This window comes from Neoarius graeffei, chromosome 11, assembly GCF_027579695.1.
Source record: "Neoarius graeffei isolate fNeoGra1 chromosome 11, fNeoGra1.pri, whole genome shotgun sequence".
NCBI classification, from domain to species: domain Eukaryota; kingdom Metazoa; phylum Chordata; class Actinopteri; order Siluriformes; family Ariidae; genus Neoarius; species Neoarius graeffei.
In genome coordinates, this window is record NC_083579.1 from 59,787,571 (window position 1) to 59,812,930 (window position 25,360).

A 25,360-nucleotide genomic window follows, 5' to 3' on the forward strand; every position below is an offset into this window, starting at 1 on the left:
CGTAAGAGAGATGGGTGATTATTACTCTTGTATTGCCAAAACCAACGTTCCAGCTGCACAATAACAAGGCTAAGCTCCTTGGGAAAAAGGTTATTGCTACTGAAACACTGTGGCAAAAGTATTAATAACTATAAGTGAGACTCATTTTGAGATGTCTGACTCTGTGCAGGTTTGACACACGTGTGCCCAGAGTAATAAAAGCAGCAGCTGTGATATACCTAACAGGCAGAGTCATGTCCAGGAGTGGCATTCGATAAGGAAAATTTCAGCATCAAAACACCCTGGTTTACCACTACTTTAAAGGGAGAGCAAGCATGGCTCGTCAGGAACTATCTCCTACTACTCATGCACAGGAGAGGCATAGTGTTTGTGACCAGAAGACCTCAGTACCAGGCTGGTACTTTGAGAAATGGACGGAAAGCAACGTGTGCCAAAAGTTTAAATAAAAACACAACTTGTACTAATAGATAGACAATTTTTTTAAACAAATTTTTACCCAACCTTAAAGTGCCATTCCACCATTGGATGTATTCTTTGGCATAAAATACAATATATTTTATGACAACATGACTAGACAGAGAAATCTTTTGGCTTCAAAATGATATATCAAACATAATCTTTTGACAGCGACAAGTATATTAATTTTGCGACCAAAGTCACCTACCCTTTTAATTTCCGCGCGGGAGTGAAACGTGATGTCATCGGCAGGTTCCCCTTCTTGTGTACCACGTGTCAGTCTATTTTTAGACCAGGAAACCCCCAAAGTGAGAGAGTCATTTCTCCTCGTATATGGGGGCCAAAAAAATTGCGAAAAATTTTGAGTTAATCTTTCAGTTAGCTAGATTTATTGGTATTATTTTTATCGCGTTCTATCTGCCATTGCTGATATGTGCCACGTCACGTGGTACACAAGAAGGGGAACCTGCCGATGACACCACGCGCGGAAATTAAAAGGGTAGGTGACTTTGGTCGCAAAATTAATATACTTGTCGTTGTCAAAAAATTATGTTTGATATATCATTTTGAAGCTAAAAGATTTCTCTATCTAGTGATACCATTTATATATGTTGTCAAAATATATTGTATTTTATGCCAAAGAATACATCCAATGGTGGAATGGCACTTTAATGCCTAAACTATTGTCCAAGCTTTGAATTGAGAGGGGGGGAAAAAAAAAAAAAAAAAAACACCTTTTCTAATATTTATCTTTTGTAGAATTTAAGGTGTACGGAGAAGCAGCGCAAATTGTGCTTTTGTGCCTTGCTTACATTCCTCATGTGGTACACACTGGCCAACTCCATCCTGTTCCTAAAATAATCTCACATTGAGACTGTCTGATAAAATCCACAAACCTTTAGAACAAATCACACTATTCCTTACTTCCTTTTGCAGCCGACTAAAAGTAGCACTGACGTCCATTAACATCCAATTCCCCTCTTTGCGCTGGCTTAATGATAAACAGGCAGCCTTCAGCAAAAACATGCTAAAGTTCAGTAAGGAAATCAATATTGCATTTTTGGTAGAATTTGCTCTTTAAAACACTGCCTTCCTGAACCATGCCAATTATATTACAATGAGGATGGCAAACACATGCATGTTCAGATGATTATTAAACGAACATTTGGTTGCCTAATGGCCCTTTTCCACTACCCTTTTTCAGCTCGCTTCAGCTCACTTCAGCCCGACACGGCTCGCGTTTCGACTATCTAAGAACAGCACGACTCAGCTCGCTTCAGCCCTGCTCAGCCCCCAAAACTCGCACGGTTTTGGAGTGGGGCTGAAGCGAGCCAAACCGAGCCGAGTGGGGCTAGGGGCGTGAGGAGACACTCCCCTGTGCACTGATTGGTGAGGAGGAGTGTCCTCACACGCCCACGCACGCCCCACGAGCACGCTGGGATCTGTAAACACCGTAAACCTGGAAGAAGGAGAATAACGAATTACGAGAATTATGAAGCCTTATGCACCTCGCCTCATCTATACGCTCTTGCCAGTATCTGTTGGCGTTGTCGGTGACAACAAGCCACAGCACCAAGACCAGCAACACTAACGACTCCATGTCCTCCATGTTTATTGTTTACTCTCCGGGTCGTGAGACTACCGCTTAAAAGCTCACTGATGTCACTGTTTGCGCCGCCTAACGACATCACCTGACGTCCACCCACTTTCGCTAACTCCACCCAATGTGTCCACCCACTTCCAGCCAGCACGGTTCAGCGCGATTGTAGTCGAAATGCAACGCCAACAGCCCCGCTCAGCTCGACTCAGCCCAACTCAGCACGGCACGGCTCAGCCCAACTCAGCCGCGTTGGTAGTGGAAAAGCGGCATAATTGTGTTCAATATATCGTGTCTTTTATTTATCAAAAGTATGACAGACAGCTTTCTGGATGTTTAAAAAAAAAAGAAGAACCATGAATAGATTTAAATATTTGTTTCGCAAAGATGAGCAGTAACCAAATTCCTTTAAAATAATTTGCAATAATGTAGCCCGATTTCCTCTGATAGTTGTGTGCGACAGTCTTTAGGTGTCTCTACCATACTGACAACAAAAAATACAAAACATCCAGCACTGAATGAAAGCCTCTTTTGTCCTAGATCATACATGTCAGACAAATTTCAATTCAAAACAGCTTTCTGTGTTTGGCAGTCTGTTGGTAAATATTGTAGTTCCTCAGGTTTCGCTGGGTCAAACACTCCATTATCATCGTTTTCTCAGAGACTCAGACTCGGATTTATTGTCATTCAACCATGTGACATAAGAACGAGATGCAGTTACCCAGGTCTCGGTGTGTGCAGCGTGAATAAATAAACTAAATTAACTAATAAGTAAAATAGTTAAATAAACAGAATAAACTAAAATAAAAGCTATCCAAGATAACATTAAAATTCAAAGGACAGTACAATAAAATATTGCACAATGTACTGCAGTGGCAACAGCTTAAAGGTGCTCAGTGCAAAAGTACAGCAGCAAAATCATGAACAGCAACAGTTCACAGTATTAAGGCACGTTGGTAAGGTGCGTAGTGTTCAGTATATGGGAGGTGGAGCAGTTCAGCAGTCTGACTGCATCCGGGTAGAAGCTGTTTTTCAGTCTAGAAGTTTCTTCCATACCTGCAGCTCTCTCACATGCTTGGACTCCAAGTTTCTCTTCATGAAGCTGGCTGTCCAATCTCATAGTCTCAAGCTCCTTCTCCTTCAGGGCCAGCTTGTCCTGGAGCTACACACACACACACACACACGTCACCTCTCTTCAGGAACAGACATAGTATAAAATAGTGTTCTGGCGACCGCTAACGTTTCTGTCCGGGGTCTCTTAAAGTGAATCCCATACAACCATTCAGACTGTTCCTGTTTGCTCTTTGGTAATTGCAGCGCTAGCCTCTCCTGCACATTATTTTTCGGCCACTAATAAAAAAGAGGAATTGCTGTGCCATGGTGATAAATCTGAATTGGAGAGTGATACTTTAGAAGTTTCTAAAATGATAGATTTAACCTCCTGGCTTAAATATTTTTCTTCCAGTTTGTTTTTGTCCCAACTCCACTTTTTAAAAGACGGGTGGACAGGGCTAGAACCCTCAAAGAACTCTCTCACATCTCTGCCAGTGAAAACACTCTCAGAACATGTTCCTGCCTCTCTGTCAGGAGTCACAGCTACTTGCAAACTCAGGACATCAATTACTGTTGTGTCAGTGGGCCTCTCCAGTCCAGCCCATCCCATTATGGGAGAGTTTCCAGAGGAGCAAAGATGGACACAGCGACAGCCTCAGAAAACAGCAAAGACTTGCAGGATACCTGGCAATTAGCTGATCAATGTGGATCAACAAGAAAATTCCCAGCCAATGTGTCAATAATCTATTTTCTGGTAGGGATCATATTAGCGTTATTTAAAATAGAAAAATGTGTGTGCTGCAAAATTAATAAATTGTTTCATTTCAGTTTGTAAGATGTACAAAATAGAGGAAGAACAAGAAGCTTTACTGTAATTTATGGTTTCATATTGTACTCAGTAGTGTCTTTTCTCAAGCTGTTTATATCCTGATCTACAGGCAGATCTTTCTGTTTGTCTGTACACAGATATCAGGCTAAAGGTGTACATGCACTGAATGACCTGTTAATTGGTCGAAAATCCATGTAATTTAATATAGCAAAGTGTGAGATAGATAGATAGATAGATAGATAGATAGATAGATAGATAGATAGATAGATAGATAGATAGATAGATAGATAGATAGATAGATTTTTAACAAACACACACAAAATCCACATTCACTCGATATGCGCAACTGAGTGGCTACTCTACTACTAAGATATATCAGCTCATACACCGTGAGTAGAGAGAAACAAAAATGGCAGCTTTATCATCAAGTATTTAAAAGAAACAAATAGCTAAAAGAATATAGTTCCCCCCCCCAATCTCCTGTTCCACACTCCAGCCCAGTCAATGGCAACAATGCACCTTTAAGATAGTTTGCCAATGGCCAAAAAATAAATAAATAATTAAAATAAATAATAATAATAATAATAATCCTAAAGAAGAAGAAAACAGCAGAGCGTATTGCTGAACCAACCGAGGATGAAATAAAAGCTCTGCTCAAAAACAAAACCCCAAAAAAAACAACAAAAAAAAAAACCCAAAACAAAAATATGGAATATTTTGTTTTAAGAACATCTTTTTTTTCAAGAACTATTATAGCATTTTTCACAAATTGCTCCCGTCGTCATTTCGCTGGTTTGTTTATATTCTAAGCAGAAAAGATTGTCGGACATTTTGTATAATGTTTTTATTTATCGAATTTGCAAAAAATAAAAATGCTCCATTTCTCAAATTCCAGTGAATGTGGACAGAATAAAACAGTTATTCCACTCAATCTCGTTGTATATGGCTTATAGGCCATCAGCTCATGTATGACTCGATTTCGTGGAATAACAATTTAAAATTAAATAAATAAATAAAAATTATATATGACCACTTAAGTAATAAAAGTAATTTAAAACTGAGAACTTCAATGTCCTACTGTAGTCCTGCATCCTGACTAATTACTTTTATCCTATGAAGAAACGTTTCTATTCTGAAGGAAATGGTGTCTTCCAGGACGACAACAGTACATCATTAACCCATCACAAGAGGTCACTGAATGAATGTTGTGATGAGGATGAAAATGATCTGTTGAACATTTATGGATGATTTTGGACTGATGGGTTAGATGGTGCTCTCCATCACCGTCATAATCAAAAACACTAATTAAGGGAATATCTTCTGGAAGAATGGTGTTCATCACAACAGAAGAGTTGCAGACACTCAAGAGACTTGTAGAATCCATACCACGACATAATGAAGCTGCTCTTGCAACTCATGGTGACACATCACCTGATAAAAACACTTTATTTTGGCTTTTCGGTTGATCAAACGCATGTTAATCAAATATATGTAAAAGGTCTGTAGAAACAATGTAAACTAAAGGAATCAAGTGAATCTACTTTAAAATGTATAGATTTACCTTTTTATTGAGTTCTCGGAGTGAGTCCAGCTCCTTCAACAGGAACACGATGTTCTTCTCTTTATCAAGGAACGGGACTTGCCGTTTGGAGTCATGACCAACTTTGGAATTCTCATTGCCCTCTTCTGTAATACTTCTGAAAAAGACAACAATTCATTAGAAACAAACAAACAGTCTTATTAAACTTCCATCCAGGCAACATACCGTAAATGAATCAGTCACTTTCTGACATGCAATTATCAAATACACAAGGGGTGCAATTTCAAACTTTCAAGAATATTACTGTCTTATTTACTTTCGAGATATTACGCAAATCATACAGTTGACCTTTAAACTAATATTAAAAGTATCACTGTGGTGTATTGGCAGGTAAATTACTCCTCTCTTTTAAACCAGAAATTTGATTCAGTTCTTATTAAAGAGATACTGAAAAATGCAGTGTTTCATATATTGATCCAAGACTGTTCACTTTGTTGTCTATTTATAACCACCTCAAAATGGACATGGAATATTAGAAACATATTTTAGGGACAAACTTTAATGTTGTGTTAGTTGTGAAAAGGTCAGATAGGTGAAACTAAACAACTAAAGTCCTGGGAAGATACACGTACATGTTAGTGAAAATTCTGAAACCAAAATATTAGCATTCATGATGTGCTTAAACAACTTTCTGTAGTCTACCATGTTGCTTATGAGACCAAAAAGCATCCTTTTTCTTAATAACTTCTGCAGATTTTCTCCCAGCACTGCAAGTGCTTAGCTTCACCTGTCAGTCTGCAAATGTTTGCATGTAGAAGGAAAATATTCTTGTTTCTTCCTGCACAGTGTGCTGACCTGGGTCTTGTTGGCTCAGGTGTAATGCAGGGTGATTTGCTGACAGCCCTGTTGTCCATCTCCTCTCTGCCCAGGCTGTGCTGTGTGGTGGCTCTTTGGGGGGACAGCATCACCTCCTCTATATTTCTAACTGGGGCTGGAAATGGTGGTGGAGGAGGAGGAGAGGGTCCACGTACTGGGTCTTCTCTAGCCCTGGGAGAGTCAGGACCTGGGTAAGAAGTAGATGAGTATTATAATAAGACTGAAAGCTTTATTCAGACAAAATGATTCATTTCCTCTTGTTCTCCATGTAAAGACGCAATTGAATTGATCACACCGATTTGTGAAAAGTGCCACCCATGAAATAGCAAAACTATGTGGAGAGAAACGTCATGCCACAATGTAACGTGCAAGACTCTCATTCTCTTGGTTTGAGAAGAAGGTCTGACAGCTGAAAAGCAGCTCTGTTGGTTTTTGGCTGCTTTGCGTCAGCGCTCCAAAAAGGAAACTGGGTCTGGTCATCTTTCACGAGGGAATGCGGTGGGCCAGCCTGAATGACTGGCAGCAACGGGAAGCATGCTCCTCTGTCAATGTTTCTGTAGCACTCAGGGCCAGAGTCGCAGGCTAGGAGACAAACACAGAGGCCTGTCTCGCTGGCAGCCTTTCTGAGGATTTGCTTTGTTCGCCTGCTGAGGGCTGGCCCTCTCGCTTACTCTCTCACTGCCTCTGCACCAAAACCTCTCACTATTCACACTCTATCAAAATCACAAGAGCACATCAAAGTCATTTGCACTCTATATAAATCATCCATTCATAGCAGAATATGATTAAGGCTGATATTAAAAAAAAGTCATAATTGCAACCTTAAAATCAATTTTTATTTATTTTCTCTAAGCCAGTTTCAAAAGCGAATGCCCAGGGTCAAGTGCTACATTTGGGGGGGGATGCCTCGCCTGCGATTATAAAATATACATAAATCATTTCAACATCAATGCAATTCAAATTGAGTCGTACTTAAACATTGACTACTTAAAGTGCATCACTGCTTCAAAGCAGTCTCTAGAAAAAGAGGGAGGGGGAAAGGGGTGTCATCTGTGTTAATAAATGTAATGTGATGCAGGAGTCACAGCCTTGCAACCACGATGTCCAAAAAGCTCCAGCTTAGCAGCCACAATTATTTAGCGAAAGGTCAGGTTTTGAAGTCGAGATCAGGGAGGTCTGCCTCATAGCTTTGTTGCTAGGGCTCTGGTCTCAGGATTGTTGGAGACAGTTATTAGTATTCTCTGTAAGACTCACCAGTGCAAACACCAAATTCAACCATGAATAATAATGCCAAACACACTTATATAAGCCCTTTGTCACATGGCAAATATGCGACTTCTCGATACATTGTTCCTTAACCTGGGTTACTTCTTTAATTTTATTCCCCCTCTCACAAAATGTAGCCGAGTTGCAACCAAGTACGAGTGTGTTTAACGCAGCATTTCCTCACAAATGGGAGAACGGGCATTTAATCTAACTGTTGAGAAGACTGAAGCTATTTCCTGTGGGAACTTGCCAAGATGACATTCAAAATAAACTGAGTGTGGAGAAATAAATCACATTGTGTCATAAGTAGTAAAAACTGTCATTACATTGCAGTACTTCATAAGACATTAACTTCCATACTAATATACTTTTAAAAAAAAAATCACAATAAATTAAATAATAAAAAAAATTACAAAATTACAACCATTATTCCAGTCTCTGTCCTCGTGGTTATTAAAATCTACGTGGCGAGTAGGAGCTAGAAGTGGTTTAGCTCGAGTCCAAATGTATATTTGAGCAGAGTGTCAGAATAAATTTGCGCATCGGGTGCCTTTGGTGAAGGGTGGGTAAATACATGTGTTGTCATTCCAACCAGTTTATCTAAATAGTGGCTCTGCCATAGTATTATGGTCTAAGCAAAGTTATTAGACGACAGACTGACACAGTGGTTGAAGGTGATTTACACTTGTAAATAAATGTTTATGCACTGCATGGAACAGCACGCGGGCAAACAAGGAGGCTCTTTTTGAAATCTTGAGCCATTTGTTCAAAACCGTCAAATGCTTTCGTGGGAGACAGAAAAGAAACAAAAGAATTATGAAGTGCCACGTTTATCCAGACGCACAATAGAGCGACCACATGAGAAATAGGTAATGCTATATAAATGGGCAAACATTATCTTTCTACAATTTACTTAGTTATCTTTGCATGCATGGAAATGTTATGTATAGTTTATTTGACTAAATCGTAAAGCAGAAAAGAACAAGACCACAAACGATAAATCAATTACAGGCGTTATCTTTTGAAAACAAAATACCTTTTATCTTTTTCTCCGGAGCTGCTGCCTCCAGTGTAGCCTGCGAGATATCTGGGCTGGAGCCCTGACCACAGAACCTGAAAACAACATATCGGCAAAGAAGACATCAGCAGCATAAAATATAATATAAAAGTATCTTCTTTCTCGACAAGTTGTACAAGGACAAGGGATGAAGGATATTGATGAAGCAGATATTGCTGTGAATGCTTTGATGGACTTGTCCTTACGTTTCAAGGCCCTGAGCACAGGTAGTACGTGAGGTAAATTATCAGATGTTAGGAGTGAAAGAGCAAGTGAGAGTTCTGACTCAACAAGGCCAGGGGCATTCAGCCAGCAGAACACATCACGCTTCCTTATACTCTAAATACGCAATTTAAAAAAATCTTCACATTAGGAGAAACCATGTGATTTCTGAATATGTTATGATCTACAGTATACAGCATATGCCTTACATTTTAAGTGCACACAAAGGATTTTTGAATAAACCACAAAAATGATATCGGTATACTGTGAAGGACAAAATGGTATCAGTACATCTTGTGTTTGGAATGTTTACTTGACATGCTATGAAATTTATATCTAGCCACAGCCAACAGGTACTGTTTTTTAAAAAACTGCTTAGCAAGTAGCATCAAGTCAACAGATAATAAGACAGACACTGTATAAATAATTCCGGACTGTAAATAATTACATATGGAAGAAAAGCAAATGTACAATAATTGAAATAACTCAATATATCACACTATATGGGTGGCACGGTGGTGTAGTGGTTAGCGCTGTCGCCTCACAGCAAGAAGGTCCGGGTTCGAGCCCCGTGGCCGGCGAGGGCCTTTCTGCGTGGAGTTTGCATGTTCTCCCCGTGTCCGCGTGGGTTTCCTCCGGGTGCTCCGGTTTCCCCCACAGTCCAAAGACATGCAGGTTAGGTTAACTGGTGACTCTAAATTGACCGTAGGTGTGAACGTGAGTGTGAATGGTTGTCTGTGTCTATGTGTCAGCCCTGTGATGACCTGGCGACTTGTCCAGGGTGTACCCCGCCTTTCGCCCGTAGTCAGCTGGGATAGGCTCCAGCTTGCCTGCGACCCTGTAGAACAGGATAAAGCGGCTACAGATAATGAGATGAGATCACACTATATGATGCGCCATTATTTTCCCTATGTGCAGCACACATACATCCTCACAACAGACATGATTCTGTGTGAGGATGAGCAGCTGTCCCCCCCCCCAACACCGTAACATCATTTTGGATTTAGAAAACATCTCTGCAAAGATGTTATTACGACAAATGATCACTGACAGCAATGTACACTGATAAACATTCCCACATATTAAAAACTCATCCTTAATTGTCGCATGTGGGAGAAAGCCATTGACAAACAATGTAAAATGAGCAGAGGAGCATCTTTACCCAGATTGTGGTGTGGTCTCTGAACAATGGCGCTTTATAGGGGACGGCAGCCTTTGTTTCAGTTCCTCATTGACTTTGGGATTAGCTGGAAATATATAGAAGGTATGATTAATTTCTGAGAAAGGGAAAAAAAAAAAAAAGCTTTTCATCACAGGCGCTCAGTCAGGCTCTTTCCATTAGACTTAGAAAGGTTAGTATTAATTATAGCCTGTCAATATGATCTCAGGGGTGCTCGGTGGAAAGCGATCTTTAATAACTCCTGGAGCATAGACAGCACAACAAGACAGGCAGCTTTAATTTGCAGAGTAAAATTGTGCTCCAAGACTTTGCTTTATCCCCTTCATTGTGTACCAGAGCTCTACCTAACAGTTTATGAAGGACTAATGAACGAGGGCAATTAACAAATCGTAATCCCATCATGCAATCGTTTTAATGCTTTTAGCTATCTGGAAAGTAAACAGACGTTTAATACAGCTCAAGCCATATCAGATCCTTGTTAGGAACCGCCAATTAAACTTCATCTTCTAAGGAATAATTAAATGACGGAGGATAATTTAGTTCCATAAATGCAAGTTAATTCATAAGCAAGCAACAAATAGGCAGGAGGCAATTAAGAGCAGGGGTGACATTCAGAGGTAGAGTCTGTTGCAATGAGCTACCACATGCAGCAGTGGGACTGGGCTACCCTCTAGTGGTGAAGACAAAGACAATAAACTAATTAGTCCTAATGCAAGAGTTCACTGATCAGCTTTGTTCTGGACACATAATTCACAAATATTCAGTACTGCCATATAGCAATCAAGCTGAAAGAGAATATCTTTATAGGATCAGCTGCCATGAACTGCTGAATCAAAGACGTGACAATCCACGGTCAGCTTCTGTCTTATCGCTTTCCCAAGAAGAACTTTATATACTAGCAGCAGCACATCATTAAGACTGGATAGTGTTCCAGAAACCATGTTGACAATGTTATAATACAAGTATGATTTGGTCTCATGTTTAAAGTGGAATAACAGAGAAAGAAAGAGTTAGCCTGCAAAAGACCGACAGAGACAGAAAAAAAAAAATAGGGGGACACCCTTGGGAGGTTGGGTACTAGATTTTTTTTTTTTTTTTTTTTGGGGGGGGGGGGGGGGGGGGTGACCCCCGGGGCAGATGCCAGTGGAACGTTATCCCTGCGTTGTAAGCCAGCACACACTGCTCTCACACTATTCAGCTCAGACACAGTCAGGCGTGAACGGACAACTGGCTTTTTGTGCAAGACACCACGGGGCTCCATTAATCTCAGTGATAGACTCTGGGCAGGAGCCGTCCCTGTGCACAGGAGCATCAGGCACAGGGGAGGAGGAGAGTTTTCAGCTAGTAGGTATGGCTGAGCAGTCTCGTAATCCTTTATCACAAACATGAGAAAGTAGCTTTTGAAAAGAGAAAGGAAAAATAAAACCGAGCACACAAACACGACCTTTCGATAGTCTTGCAATTTTCAGCGAGGCACACTGCAAAGACCTTGGAAAAGGGCGCTTTACGAAATAAATTTGGATTGATTTGCTGATTGATGCCGTTTCCTCAGAGAATTACCTGGAAGGAAATTAAATGAAACTGCTATTCTGCAATAAACCAAAACTGTAAAAAAAAAAAAAGAGCTCCCTCTCATTTAATGAAAGTTTAAACTGAGCCAATTGTAACAGAGGCCTGTTTCCTTTGAAGAGTTTCTGATGGTGTTCCAGATGGCGAATTAGCATCACATCTACATTTCTACATAATCTGTAGCTTCCTCATGACAGATTAATGAGCTACTAGCATTAGCACACACAGAGCATTACTAAATATATTTTATCTATCAAGAAAAAAAACAAAACACCACTTTCGTAATGTGCTCTTAGTACACTTTGAGTTCCACTGCATTCAGAACTGGCTGTATAATTAACTATTGATATATTGATTATTACACTTAATAGCAATTAAGAATGTTTGTATGCCCCAAAATCTTGCTATAATGATTTAATAGTTATCTATAGCAACACCAGTTTGTATATTGAAAAAAAAAAATGTAGTCTGAGTTTATCAAAAAGCTATTTAAACTTTTCACATTTGTCCTCTACTGTCTCCCTGTGATCTTCGTTTTCCTGTCTTGTAGGCTTTAAGCTAATTGCCTCTGTGGGCTGCTTATTATTCATGTACAATTATTACAGCGTAATGTCTTTAAATCCTTTTAAATGACCATTCATGAATTGCATTCATTGAAATTGCCTTTGATGTCTGTCAAAGATGAAATTCTTCAAAAAGAAGCGTCTAAGCCCAATTACAATCAACCAATACAGGATTTTGCATTTTGTCTAATATAAACTAAATTTCATTAATTTTTTAAGCTCTTTTTAATACATTTCTACGGCAGAAAAAGTTTCCAGATTCCTCAGGCTGTCATTTGTATTCCAGCTGACTTTATGAATATTAATAACCATGTTATCCTGATTAAATGGGCTTCACACAAAATCCCTATGAATCCACAAGCTCAGGCTTCTCATCTTACCAATTCTTTATGAATTTTGATACGGACATTAATGTGGAGTGAAACTTAAAGCAGTTTTAATTGTACACCATGCCTGTACTTTCCAACCATAATAGAGACATGATTCAGGAAGGATAAACAGGACACTTCACATGGTGTGTATGAGGCACTGCATGAACCTATCTTGTCTCGGATCAACAGCTGTTATCGTCACGGTGTCTCTTATGCCCCATATGTCTCTTATGTTTCATCAGTCAGCTACAGTACAAGAATTGTATATGTCTCATTTAAAAAAAATTAATTAAAAAAAATTTATGAAAACACCCCCTCCCATTCATGCATGTCTAGTTAATGCCTACTAATTAACATGTTGTCCATTAGAGTCAAATTTAACACAACTTGAACCAAGACCGACTCATGTAAGATCACATAATGACCTATTAGATGTAATTCCATTTTAAATCTTAAACTCTGGTCTTGACAAAATTATTTTCAAGACGACATATTGACCAATTTGTTCAGACAATTTATAGGAAATGAATTAAAAAGGCTCATTTTCTAATTCCGCACTCTATGATGAGGATCTTTTGAACACTTATGGAGTTTGTTACCTTTTAGACACTTCTCATTTCATTCAACTGTCAAAATATTCAAAGAAAAAGAGGAACGTTTACCAACTTGTAATCTAAATGATAAATGTCATTCAGGCCGAGTTAACGATTGACTAATTCTGAAATACAAAAGCCTGAAATATGAGAGGAAGAAATCAATAATAAAAGAAATCGAGATTAACAAATGGACCAATATGCAAACCCATTTTACACCAATCAAGAATAGTCAAAAATATTACTCTTATTCAGGTCAAATATTCTATAGCAGATATTGCTACACTTAACCTCAACACACTTCTCTGCATTACGCTCCACATCAAATATTTATGTAGCCTAAGAAAGTATCTGTAAAAGATTTTTTATGGGTTTAATTATATAAGAAATAAGCAAGACCTTGCCAAGTTCATAATGACAAGCGCTAACTTTATGTCAGCTGTGTGATTGAGTGTATAGCCCTTTGTTTCCTGGATGATTGAAATATCTAATAGGCAGATTGGGCTCTGTGGTTTGCAGAAATGGTCTTATAGACCTAAACTCATTCTGAGCGCATGGAGTAATTGAATTGAGATTGGGGAAAATGAGGAAGCAGTGCTGTCTCAGATCCCCCTGATGGATCCAGCCTTGGTTGCTTCTAACAAGCCGAGATTCGTTGATCCCCGGGCATTAAGAGGGGAGGCGCAATGACCTGCCAAATCTAGTAGGATGAGTGCCTCATTTTCCTGAGTTCCAACTAATTTGGGTGTGGGAAAGCCATGAGCTGTAAGGAGAGGGCAAGAACTTCCAAGTCCTGCCTTCGTGCAACAGCATGACCGCCTTAGTGTGTGTTTTGTGAAGTCAAAGCGCTCGATAATAGATTTTCTAAAAGCAAGATGTTATCATTCCATATTAAATACATTAGTCCAATGGTCCTATATTTTAGAACAGTGCTGTATGAGGAAAAAACACCGCACTCAAAAACAACTCCTGAAATAAACAGCCAGTAGACTGCATAGAATTAAAGAGAGAAAGCCGTACACAACAACAAGCTACGATATGAAAAAAAGTGGTATAATTTATACATGACAAATAAAGGCTGCTACTTTTTTAACATCACTTTAAAGTGCCATTCCACCATTGGATGTATTTTTTTGGCATAAAATACAATATATTTTATGACAACATGACTAGACAGAGAAATCTTTTAGCTTCAAAATGATATATCAAACAATTTTTTGACAACGACAAGTATATTAATTTTGCGACCAAAGTCACCTACCCTTTTAATTTCCGCGCGGTAGTGAAACGTGAGGTCATCGGCAGGTTCCCCTTCTTGTGTACCACGTCACGTGTGACGTGGCACAGATTATCAGCAATGGCGGATAGAACGCGATTGTCAGCTTCGGAAAAGAAGCAAAGGAAAATAGCAAGTGATGCCCAAAGGAGACGGTCGATGGTGAATATCGGCACAGCAATCGACAAGTGGAAATCGCGTTCTATCCGCCATTGCTGATAATCTGTGCCACGTCACACGTGACGTGGTACACAAGAAGGGGAACCTGCCGATGACATCACATTTCACTACCGCGCGGAAATTAAAAGGGTAGGTGACTTTGGTCGTAAAATTAATATACTTGTCGTTGTCAAAAAATTATGTTTGATATATCATTTTGTAGCTAAAAGATTTCTATCTAGTCATGTTGTCATAAAATATATTGTATTTTATGCCAAAGAATACATCCAATGGTGGAATGGCACTTTAAGAAATGCCAGTTTAACCTCGAGCCAGTTTTTGAATGGTATCACATGACATCCAGCACATAATTAAACAGCTCACCAAGATCGGCGTGTGAAAGAACAAGTCTTCTATTTAATCTGGACAGTCCATGTACAATCTCTCCACAGTGTACAAATCAACAAAACCAGATTTAACTTCATAAATAATTTAAGATTTAAAACAGGAGAAGTTATTCTATACAATGTTTTAGGCAAAAAAATTAAAATAACTAAATAAGAGATTTTAATACGTGAAACATTTAGTGTGTTCTGGATAACTGGATGGCGAACAATGAAGTATCCGTCGTACGGCGTAAATCAAACAGGTTTCTGAACAGAAATTATTCTTCCCGTTTCAAGCAACACCGCGTTTATTGACGAGTTCATTAGTACTGAATAATGCACATGTAATTAGGTTAATGTTTGTAGCTTGAAACACAAACTTGTTTCAGGCAGAGCACTTTGACAAATACTGTTTCTGTCTATTTCTTTTATGTCAATAGTGAATATTTTTAGAGACTCCGTACTTTGCAGAAGGTAACCTCAAAATTGGCTTGGTAAATACTGGCTAAGCTGAGATTTGCATTGGCTAACATTTAGCAGGGAGAGGGAGAAGTTATTTGAAGATGAGCTTAATGCAGTGAGTAAAAGGAGAAAACAGGAGAGAGAGAAAGGTTTCGCTCATATTTCAAGGGAATATATTGTAACGTTATTGAAGCAGAAGCAAGGCGACGAAGACCTTTATACTGATCGGGTGTCTTACTCATAAATGTTCCTCTTACCACGGAGATTTGAATATGGAGTAAGTATTTTATTAAAACTCGGATTGTAATAGTTTGAACACTTTGTCTATTATTTAAAATCTCCATTACATGGTTTAATGAAGAGAATACAGTACATTCAGACTTCAGGGTGGAAGGAGTTCCAAAAATGTGAGTCAGTTAACCCATTTTCAACATTAAGGCATTTTAATAGTAGGTTTTTCCTTCAGGTGATTAATTACTAAACTATATTTCTTGATAAGTAACATGACTCACTAAAAAGCTCTGTTCAGTCATGAGCACTTTGTGACTTTCTAACATTAGTTTTGATTTATAGGATGTTGATCCGTCACCACCCACCTCCCCTGAAAAAATAAAATATATCCCTGTCAGTGTAAAAAAAAAAAAAAAATTCCAAGTTCAAAGCATGAGGTTAAAAGCATTTTAACTTGAGTGTATAAAACTATGGAAAACAAAGACGTATTGTATAGGTAAGGTTGTGAAACTGGAACAAAGTGGCGACACAAGCCATGAAGCTGCTATTAGTCATCTCGGAGACGCCAAGCAGGAGAGGTGGGGCTCGGGGACGGAGTCAACTCAAGGTCAGCTGTCTTATGAGAGACGCTTGGATCGGGAGTTTCACCCTTTCACCTTGTTGCTGTTTCTATTCACTTTATGCAACAGTTTCACAGAGTCTGTTACACAGGCATAGAGCGGCTTTCAAATAACACTCGCTCATTCACTGACAACACCTGACCAAGATGGAAACAAGGGTTTCTGTGAGCTTTGGTCAAATCAAACCCTACACCTAATGTCGTTGTAAATATGACCCGTAAGCTCACTTAAAAAATAAAATAAAATAAAAGATAAAAAAATAAAACACCAGTCAAATGGTTACAAATCCAGCTTTATTGCTGCGCATGCCACCTCACCTTGAGCCCAACACTAAAACACACACATAGCTAGTGGTGTGAGAATCCTCGGCAAACACATCTACCTTTGTTCTGAAAATCCTTTCTCCAACGTGCACTGCAAAGTTGAACTTTCGTGACGTGCTGAATCCAAAGAGCTTTTCTCCTTCTGTTTTTTTTTTCAAAAGGGATGAATGATGCTTGTGCTTCGACCTGTCCTTCAAGCAACTTAAACCTGTGCCAAGACTCGAGTCAACACTCCAGAAAATTCCAACGTTCTCTCACAACAGAAAGATACTAAGGAATAAAGAGCTTCATCAAAAATGTCAGCCTTGTACCACGATCTCACTACAGCTGATGGTATTGTGTGGGACTAGCATGCGTGTTCACGCTGATGTACATCTTTGCAAATATTTACGAAGGAACTGATATACAAGTGAACGGCTGTATAAGAATATAATTTTTCCATATGCAGGCTCATATAAACGATTTCTACAGGTTCACATGCAGGTATGTTTTCTCTACAGAACAAGCAAAACTGAAAAACAAGTTCTACAAAGATCAAGATTTCAGTGCACGGTCAAGTTAACATTTAAAAAAAAAAAAAAGCTTAAGGAAAAAGTAGCGATGCAGTGACCTGATGCGATTGGTATTTTGCCTGAAACGTCAGATAAGTAGCAGGGTGAATTTTATATTTTTCCAATCTGATCTCATGTTGCACTTTTTATTTCTGCGGTGAATCAATATCATGTTGACTGAAGAGTTCAACCAGTTTAGTCAGAATCATGAGTTCCCACCATTAGCTAAAAATGAAAAAAAAGGATGCCCTCAAAACACCTGCTTTTCAATTATTTAAAAAAAATGAGAAAAAAGAAAATCTTGAAGTCATCAGATTCATATCTGACTCCACATCTGTCAATACTTAGTAGGTCATACTTCAGTGTTTAGTACATTTTCCCTTTGCAGTTCAACAAGTCACAACTTAAAAAAAAAAAAAAGTTAATTCTCCATTACCTGGGGGAAAAAAATAAAAAATAAAATAAATAAAGGGCACCACGGCATGAGTATGTTTCAGAGGGGGACTGTGTTGAAGGATTGAGGGGAGACCAGGGCAACAGGACCAGGCACTCGGTCCTCATTACCACTTGATGTTTGAACACAGGCCACAGGAGAGACCGTTTGAATTGCTCCCTGTTCAAACAGTTCCCAAGCATCTGTGGTTCACACCAAAGCTGGGCCTGTTTGTTTTCCTCTCTGCTTCATGGACCATCACTAGGTCTCCCGGAATCCCGCAACTGGGTGGCAGCCTAGTTTGCATCGAGTGGGCGTCAGTTCAACTAAATGTAAAATGGAAATGCAAGTTGGGACAGAAACTTATCTGTTAACTGTTGGAGTAAAATAACTTTCTCAAGACAGAAACAACAAACAGAAAACAAATCCCTTTAAATTTTAACATTGCTAACAGGAACCCAATTCACCGACCTAGAAATTCACTCATTTCACAAATAGTTCTTAACGTAAAGTATATTTTTGCTAGCTTGTTTTTTTTTATTTTTTAAAAAGGACTGTAATTTAGGTAACAAACACACAGTCTGACAGACAGTTTGTGTGAAGGGTCTTTGGTGGCAGCTCACAGTAAGCAGCCTTGTCTCAGTTAAGCAATGCCCACCCTGGATCTATTCCTTAAACTAACACACAGAGACAAAAGGGGACAGAGCCTATGGAATCCCTCGATCTGTGCGCGTACAATTCTGCCTCTCTGGACCACCCACTTAGGCAGAGGGCGAGGCTATTAGGCCACACGGCACTCAATTCCAGGGATTTTGAACTTCAATGGGACCCACATGGAAGCCGCGAAACTGGCCGCAAATGCACCTCCTGCCCTCCTAGGAGGCGAAGCACGATGCGCAATCAGGGTGGGCGGCTGGCAGGGAAAAAAGACAGAATACCGCACCATGGGTGTGACGTACCACCACAAGCTGCAGGTGTCAGAACAGAAGTGATAGAACTAAACAGTACATTTCCTGCTTGGGAGGCTGGTGCATAGGGAAGAGGACCAAGGGTTATGTCAAAGGTCGATCCACCTGCTAAGAACAAAGCATGTTGAGACTGTAGCTTCTTTTTCACCCTCCTTGCGAGTAGCAGCAATTCCGCTCCATAGGAAACATGCCCTGTTTGTTATTGTGCGTACTAAATTTGGAAGGCAAAGAACGATTTAACCGTGCAAGAAAACAACCCATAGCCAGACCACAGATCAGTTGTAATAACACAACCCTGCCCATGGTAGTAAGCTTATCCCAAACAACAGTGGACAAATAAACACAGCAGGGATGCAGAATGTAAAATGGCACGTTCAAACACCATTCCTCACAGATGAAACTTAATTCTGGATTAAAGTTGCAAATATAATATAATTATCTCAGAGCTATACAAGATTTATGCAAACATTTGTGCAAAATTAATCTGGATGTTCACTTGCCATATTAAGTAACACAAGGCAAATAATTTTGTGAATAAATGTTTCATAACTTTTTACTTTTCATTGACCATATTCTTCACAGTGTTGTCATGTGCATAAGCCTCATAATATAAAGTATTTTTCTTTTTTGGATAGCTGTAGCACCTAGCCAGGGGGCAAAAAAAAAAAAAAAAAAATCAGAAAATGGTTTGGCTAATCAGAGAAAGACACCTTACTCACACCTTTGGCGTGTGACAATTTTTCTTAAAGTTCCAATTTGGTAAAGAAAGACATATGATATTGATGCAATGTCTAATAATCCTGATTTGCTCATCTGTGAACTCAGCCAATGTACAGGCTATTTTTTGGTGCGATTTAAAGTGCATACCCTGGACCAATTTCAGTTTTTTTATTTGAAAAAATGTGTCCCTTTACACACTCATCCAGAAGGGTAATTTTGCACAAGTCCATCTGTCTACAGCAGAAAAAAATAAATAAATAACAAAACACGTCTGGAAAAATCCCAAGGGAGTCCGGAGCCAGATTCGTGACGTTATCTGCGGAAGCGCCAGCAGGCTGCGCGAGCTTTGCACGGTTTCAGTGCACAGCCTGTGTAGACCAAGCGCTCCCATTTCTCTCTCATTGTCCGGTCTTTTGGAAAACGAGGAGTACTAATCCCATTAAGATTGGTGTTGCTACACCCTCCTACGATACAGCTGTTAACCATTTTAATAATTACGCGATAATGTTGAAGAAATTTGCAGAAAACCACCAGGTCGTTTTCTCATAAACAAACCAGCGCTGACGTAGGATTCAGAGGGAGGCGTCCCACACGTGACGTCACGAAAATCAATGTTTACCGGGAAATCCAAATGCAAAGTTTTTTCAGAGGCGGACCAATTTGCCTCAAATGGCTTGATTTCAACTGAATTTTTCTGGTATTGCGCAAGGTAAAAAAAATTGCACAAAATGCAAACTGTGGCAGATATTTGACCAAAGTTTAATATAAAATAGGAGAATTACATTGATCTTGCTCCTGAATTTACCTGTGACATGCACTTTAAATAGTGCCGTATGATACACGACACTGAAAACCCTTCATGATACTGAAATCACATCAGTTTGGACTCTATAAAGCTCTGAAACCTGAACTGACTTTCCCTTTTGCATGCATCTCACCTAGAAGTAAAAACTTAACAGATTTCAACCCTGTTTAGCCCAAACATGAAAAAGGGAGAAGACTGCATGTTGTTGAACATTTTGACAACAGTATCTAATTACAAATTGATTAGGATTATGTCCATGTCACTCAGGCACATAACTATCCAGCTTGATAAAATCCTGACAGTCACTGTGTGAAGAAATCACACTGAACTAGCAAGGCTTTAGACATCTTTAGTCAGTGTTTTTACTCCAGGATGTGTTATATAGATAGACAAATACACCTTTCCAAATTTAAAGCAAATACAACATAGCCATGTTGTTTATATTTGTGGTTTCTTAAAGCTGGGGTGTCAAAGTAGGTTATAAGCAGGAACACTACAACCCCAAATCAGAAAAAGTTGGGACAGCATGTTGAAATTGAAATCAACACAGAAAACAATGATTTGGAAATAGTATTTGATGGGTATTGTATTCACAACAAAGCAGCATATTATTTGATGTTTTACCTCATGGATTTTATTGTTGGGGTCCCCCCCCCCAAAAAAAAAAGAAAAACTATTTTGATTCTTGCAACACATTAAAAAAAAAATTGGGATTGTAAAGCATTTAGGAAAAAAAAAATAGTGTGTTTCAGGTAACACGAAATACTAAAATAAGGTCGGTAGGTAGGAAAAAGGTTTTTCTTAATTTTTTATTTTGTTCGAAAAAATTAACACAAGTAAACATCTTACAAAATAGTATTTTGGCACAGAATCCTTTATACCACACATCATAATAAAATAAAAGTGTTTTAAATCTTTAAACAAATAAAAAAAAATATCGCGAGAGTTCGAGTTATGATCTACGGAAGCGTATTGCTGCCACACTCAAAAAAAATTGGCTTAGAATCAAGTAATTACGTGAAAAGATATTAAACAAAGTTATCACGTTTTTACAGTATATTTATCATGTAATAACATAACATCATGTAATTTCATGATACGAACTTATCACGTTATTTCATGATATTTTCATGTAATAACGTGAAAACACCTTATCAAGAAATAACGTGAAAATAACGTCCTAGGCTAGGTTACTTCCATTAAAAGCAGACGGCCTAGCCTAGCCTACTGTAGAACTTGGGTCGAGCAAAAACACCGAGTAAAAACATGGCTGAATCCTGAATGACTCCTATTTGTATAAATAGGGGACTACATGGGCGGCAAAATGTAGTGTTTTTCCCTGCCATGGAAGTGCACTTGTATACTGAAGAGGAAGTAATTTGCATTACAGCCTTGAATGAGGATTCAAAATGGCGCCTCTGCTCAGTTTTCCCTTCCTCCTTCAGTATACAAGTGCGCTTCCATGTTTATGCAGGAGGGCTGATAGAAGTGGCGAAACACTTTATCGTTTCTTTCACAACTTGAATGCGTTGAAACAAAATTATGACAAACTAACGCCGCTTACACTAAAATATCGAGGGAAATTTGTAATAAAAACTTTACGGTCGGCAATTTCGACGCGGAAATTCTCGATCGGTCGGGTTACCGGAAACACACTTTTTTTTTTGGCCTTACCACTTTGTAGTATTGCTGTTCCTTCTCACAACACTTAAAAAGATATTTAGGAACTGAAGACACCAAGTGATGAAGCATTTCAGGTGTTATTTTGTCCCATTCTTCCTGCAAACAGGTCTTAAGGTGTGCAACAGTACAAGGTCGCCATTGTCATATTTTTCATTTCAAAGTTTACTACGCATTCTCTACTGGGGACAGGCACCCTCTTCTTCCACGGTCATGCCTTTGTAATGTGTGCAGAATGTGGATTTGTACTGTCTTGCTGAAATATCCCTGGAAAAGATGTCGTCTTGAAGGCAGCATAAGTTGCTCCAACATCTCAATGTACTTTTCTGCATTAATGCTGCCATCACAAAAATGTAAGTTACCTTTCTCAAGGGCACTGACACAACCCAATACCATGACAGACCCTGGCTTTTGGACTTGCTGCTGGTAACAGTCTTGATGGTCCTTTCTGTCTTTGGTCCGAAGCACACAACATCCTGTTCTTCCAATAAATGCCTGGAATACTGGTTCATCTGACCACAATACACATTTCCACTGTGCGATGGTCCATCCCAGATGCCTCCGAGCCCAGAGAAGTCGACGGCGTTTCTGGACACCGTTCACATAAGGCTTCCTTTTTGAGCAAAGTTTTAACTGGCATTTGCGGATGCCATTATTGTGCCTGACAAAGGTTTGCCAAAGTAATCCCGAGCTCATGTGGTTATATCAGCTATAGAGGAATGACGGTTCTTGATACAGTGCCGTCTGAGGGATTGAAGATCACAGGTGTTCAGCTTAGGCTTGTGCCCTTGCCCTTTACACACTGAAATTTGCTCCTTAAAGACTAAGGCTTTCCTGGACACTGCTTCTGTACCAAATCATGACTATAATCACCTGTTGACATCATCCATTTCAAAGCACATCATTATTTAATTGTTTTACCTCATTACTAGCCACAAATTTCCCCGTCCCAACTTTTTTTTGTAATGTGCTGGAGGCCTGAACTGTTGGAAAGGATGAATATTAACAAATTAAATGAAGCTGACCATACAAAACATGAAATATCTTGGGTTCGTACTGTCTGCAATGAAATCCAAGTCAAAGTAAATTTAGAAAATCACTGCTTTCTTTTTCATTTTATTATTATTTGCATTTTCTCTACCATACCAACGTTTTCTGATTTGGGGTTGAACTGGCCAACAGCTCATATTTTTTCATTTTTTGATTGTTTGCCAGAATACAGACACAATAGCATTCAACAGGTTTTCCCAGCCCACTACACATTAACCTCATGATACACTTATCAGTTTAACGTCTAACATTGTTGTAACAAGTAACTAATATGGCTTTAAAAATATAGTTTTAGCAACTGTTTCCATCTTCTCCCCTTATCCTGGCTACGTTCCGACACTTTTGTAAAGATCAACAATTTTTGAATTTTGGGCTACATCCACACGACAACGGCAACGAGATGTTATTTAAAAAAATATCACGTCCAAATGGGCAACGATCAGTAAAATATCAGGTCCATATGGCAACGCAACGCTTGCTGAAAACGATGCAATACACATGCCACACCTCTAGGGGCGCTGTAAGACGGTCCCTTCGGAGACACCAGAACAATAGAAGTAAGGACGCATGCGCATAAACTATTATGCGCGAGACTTCATATTAGCCACAAAGTCAGAAAAATCTGTTCGTAAAATTACATTATAATGACGCAGCACATGAATGAGGCATCTTTATGCTCCGCTTTGACCCATCCAATATGGCGGCGAGGATGACGTATGATTCTACGCGGAAGGCGGCATCTTTAATGGTCCGGAATAAATTGAATGCTACACGTTGATGGATTAATTTGTTCTTCTACGCCCTTTTTGAGGAATGTATTGTAGGACTTAAACCAACATCTGAAGAGGTGAGATCGCTCCTTTTTTTCCCCTATTTTTGCTGGCGGGATTGACTCTGCCCTAAGGGCTATTCTCTCTCTCTCTCTCTCTCTCTCACTTTGCACCATTACACAATAAATATTCACAGTGAAAATATTTTGTAAGCGCGTTTCATGAACCAAGTTATAGGATTTGTTGACAACTCGCATCGAGTTCGTTACACTTCTACCCGGCGTGAAGCACCGACAGTCATGTGGTTGTGACGTCATCGTAAACAAATCCGTTCTACTCATCCAAATGACTTCGCAACGGCAACGTTGCCAGATCTTTCCACTCTGGAACCCGTTCTCAAAAGATTGCGTTTTGGGGCACCCAAAACGCCAGTGCCGTGTGGACGCCAGGCCGAAACGATAAACAATTGTATCGGATTCACCTGAATCCGTTGCCGTGTGGACAGGGCCTTGGTTTAAACTTGGCAAAAAAATGATCTTAGCAAGTGAATACATCATGAATATAGTCAAATTTATCTAGCATTTCCTATTACAATATTTTTAAAAAATAAGATTAGTAAAATCTACTTCCAGACATTTTTACTAAATTTCAAGCTTGAAATAATTTCGTTCTATTGGCAAATAAATTTTGCTAATTTTATGAACATTCTAGAAATTAGAAAAACAAAAGACGTAAAATTGCCTGCCCATAGAACAAGAAAATGTAAAGTTTAAAATGAGTGAAATACAAATAGGTTTAATCACCTTATATTTAGTTAGCTGTAATCTTATAACAGAAAATATATTCAAGATATTTTCACTTGCCAAGATGTAATTTTTTGCAGTAAACAATATGGCCCGAGTTTTGTTTGCACTTTATCAAAAACTCAGCGAAACTAAATATAGGCATTTTCTATTGTGAAAATGACTTTCAAAGAGCAGCAATACTACTTTTTTGGACATACCATAAACTCATTTCTATGTCGGAAAATAATCCATGCTCAAGGATTTGATACAACCAGCAAAATATTTTATTTTATGAAGAATTAGGGATATACTGACAATGTCTATCCACAAGGGAGATCTAGTTGTTCATCAGACGCTGCCTACATAGTCCTGAATGAAAAGATTGATATCAATATATTCATTTTATTAATACCTGCTGTATATATGAAATTGAATTTACAACAGTTGAGATTAGGCTCAGCTGGAATGCTTTCATGTTTCCATAGCTAAGAGACACTGAAAAAGGGAGAGACTAACCTGCCCAAAAAAATATCAATTGTGTGAAATGCTTACAGACACATTTATGCATGCGAGTTGTACCGTAATTAAAATGTGAACAGTTCAAATGTCGTACACTTAATTACTCCTCCACCCTCCACAAGCACACTTGTAAAAAATGGGCAGGCATCCCTCCCTGCAGGTGCTCACTTTTTGCACGCACAACTGTTCATCTGAAGCCTCAGGTGTCAGGATGTGCGCCAAGTAAGATCCTGTTTCAGGTACTGGCCTCCACCCATCTCTAGGATGCAGCGCTTTAGGTCGCATTGCACCAGGATGTCACAGCCTATCAGTGAAACGGCAAGCGAAGCATTACATCAAATGCAAACACAAACAACACCAGAGGACACGGTATGAAGGTCACATGCCAAACATCAGCCTTCAAAACACACACTCAAGACTGCCAAAGCATACATGATGCTCACGTGAGCA

General features: G+C 39.1%; 1 protein-coding gene across 1 annotated transcript in view; it reads right to left on the bottom strand.

The window, feature by feature from the left end:
• mipol1 (mirror-image polydactyly 1) overlaps positions 1–25,360 on the bottom strand; it is a 66,207-nt gene that overhangs the window by 31,668 nt on the left and 9,179 nt on the right. Inside the window, exons 3-7 of the mRNA XM_060934388.1 lie at positions 10,059–10,143; positions 8,654–8,730; positions 6,331–6,538; positions 5,497–5,632; positions 3,110–3,215 (exon numbers count right to left, since the gene is read on the bottom strand). Of these exons, the coding sequence (XP_060790371.1) occupies positions 3,110–3,215; positions 5,497–5,632; positions 6,331–6,538; positions 8,654–8,730; positions 10,059–10,143 (612 nt within the window). The remainder of the gene's footprint in view (positions 1–3,109; positions 3,216–5,496; positions 5,633–6,330; positions 6,539–8,653; positions 8,731–10,058; positions 10,144–25,360) is intronic.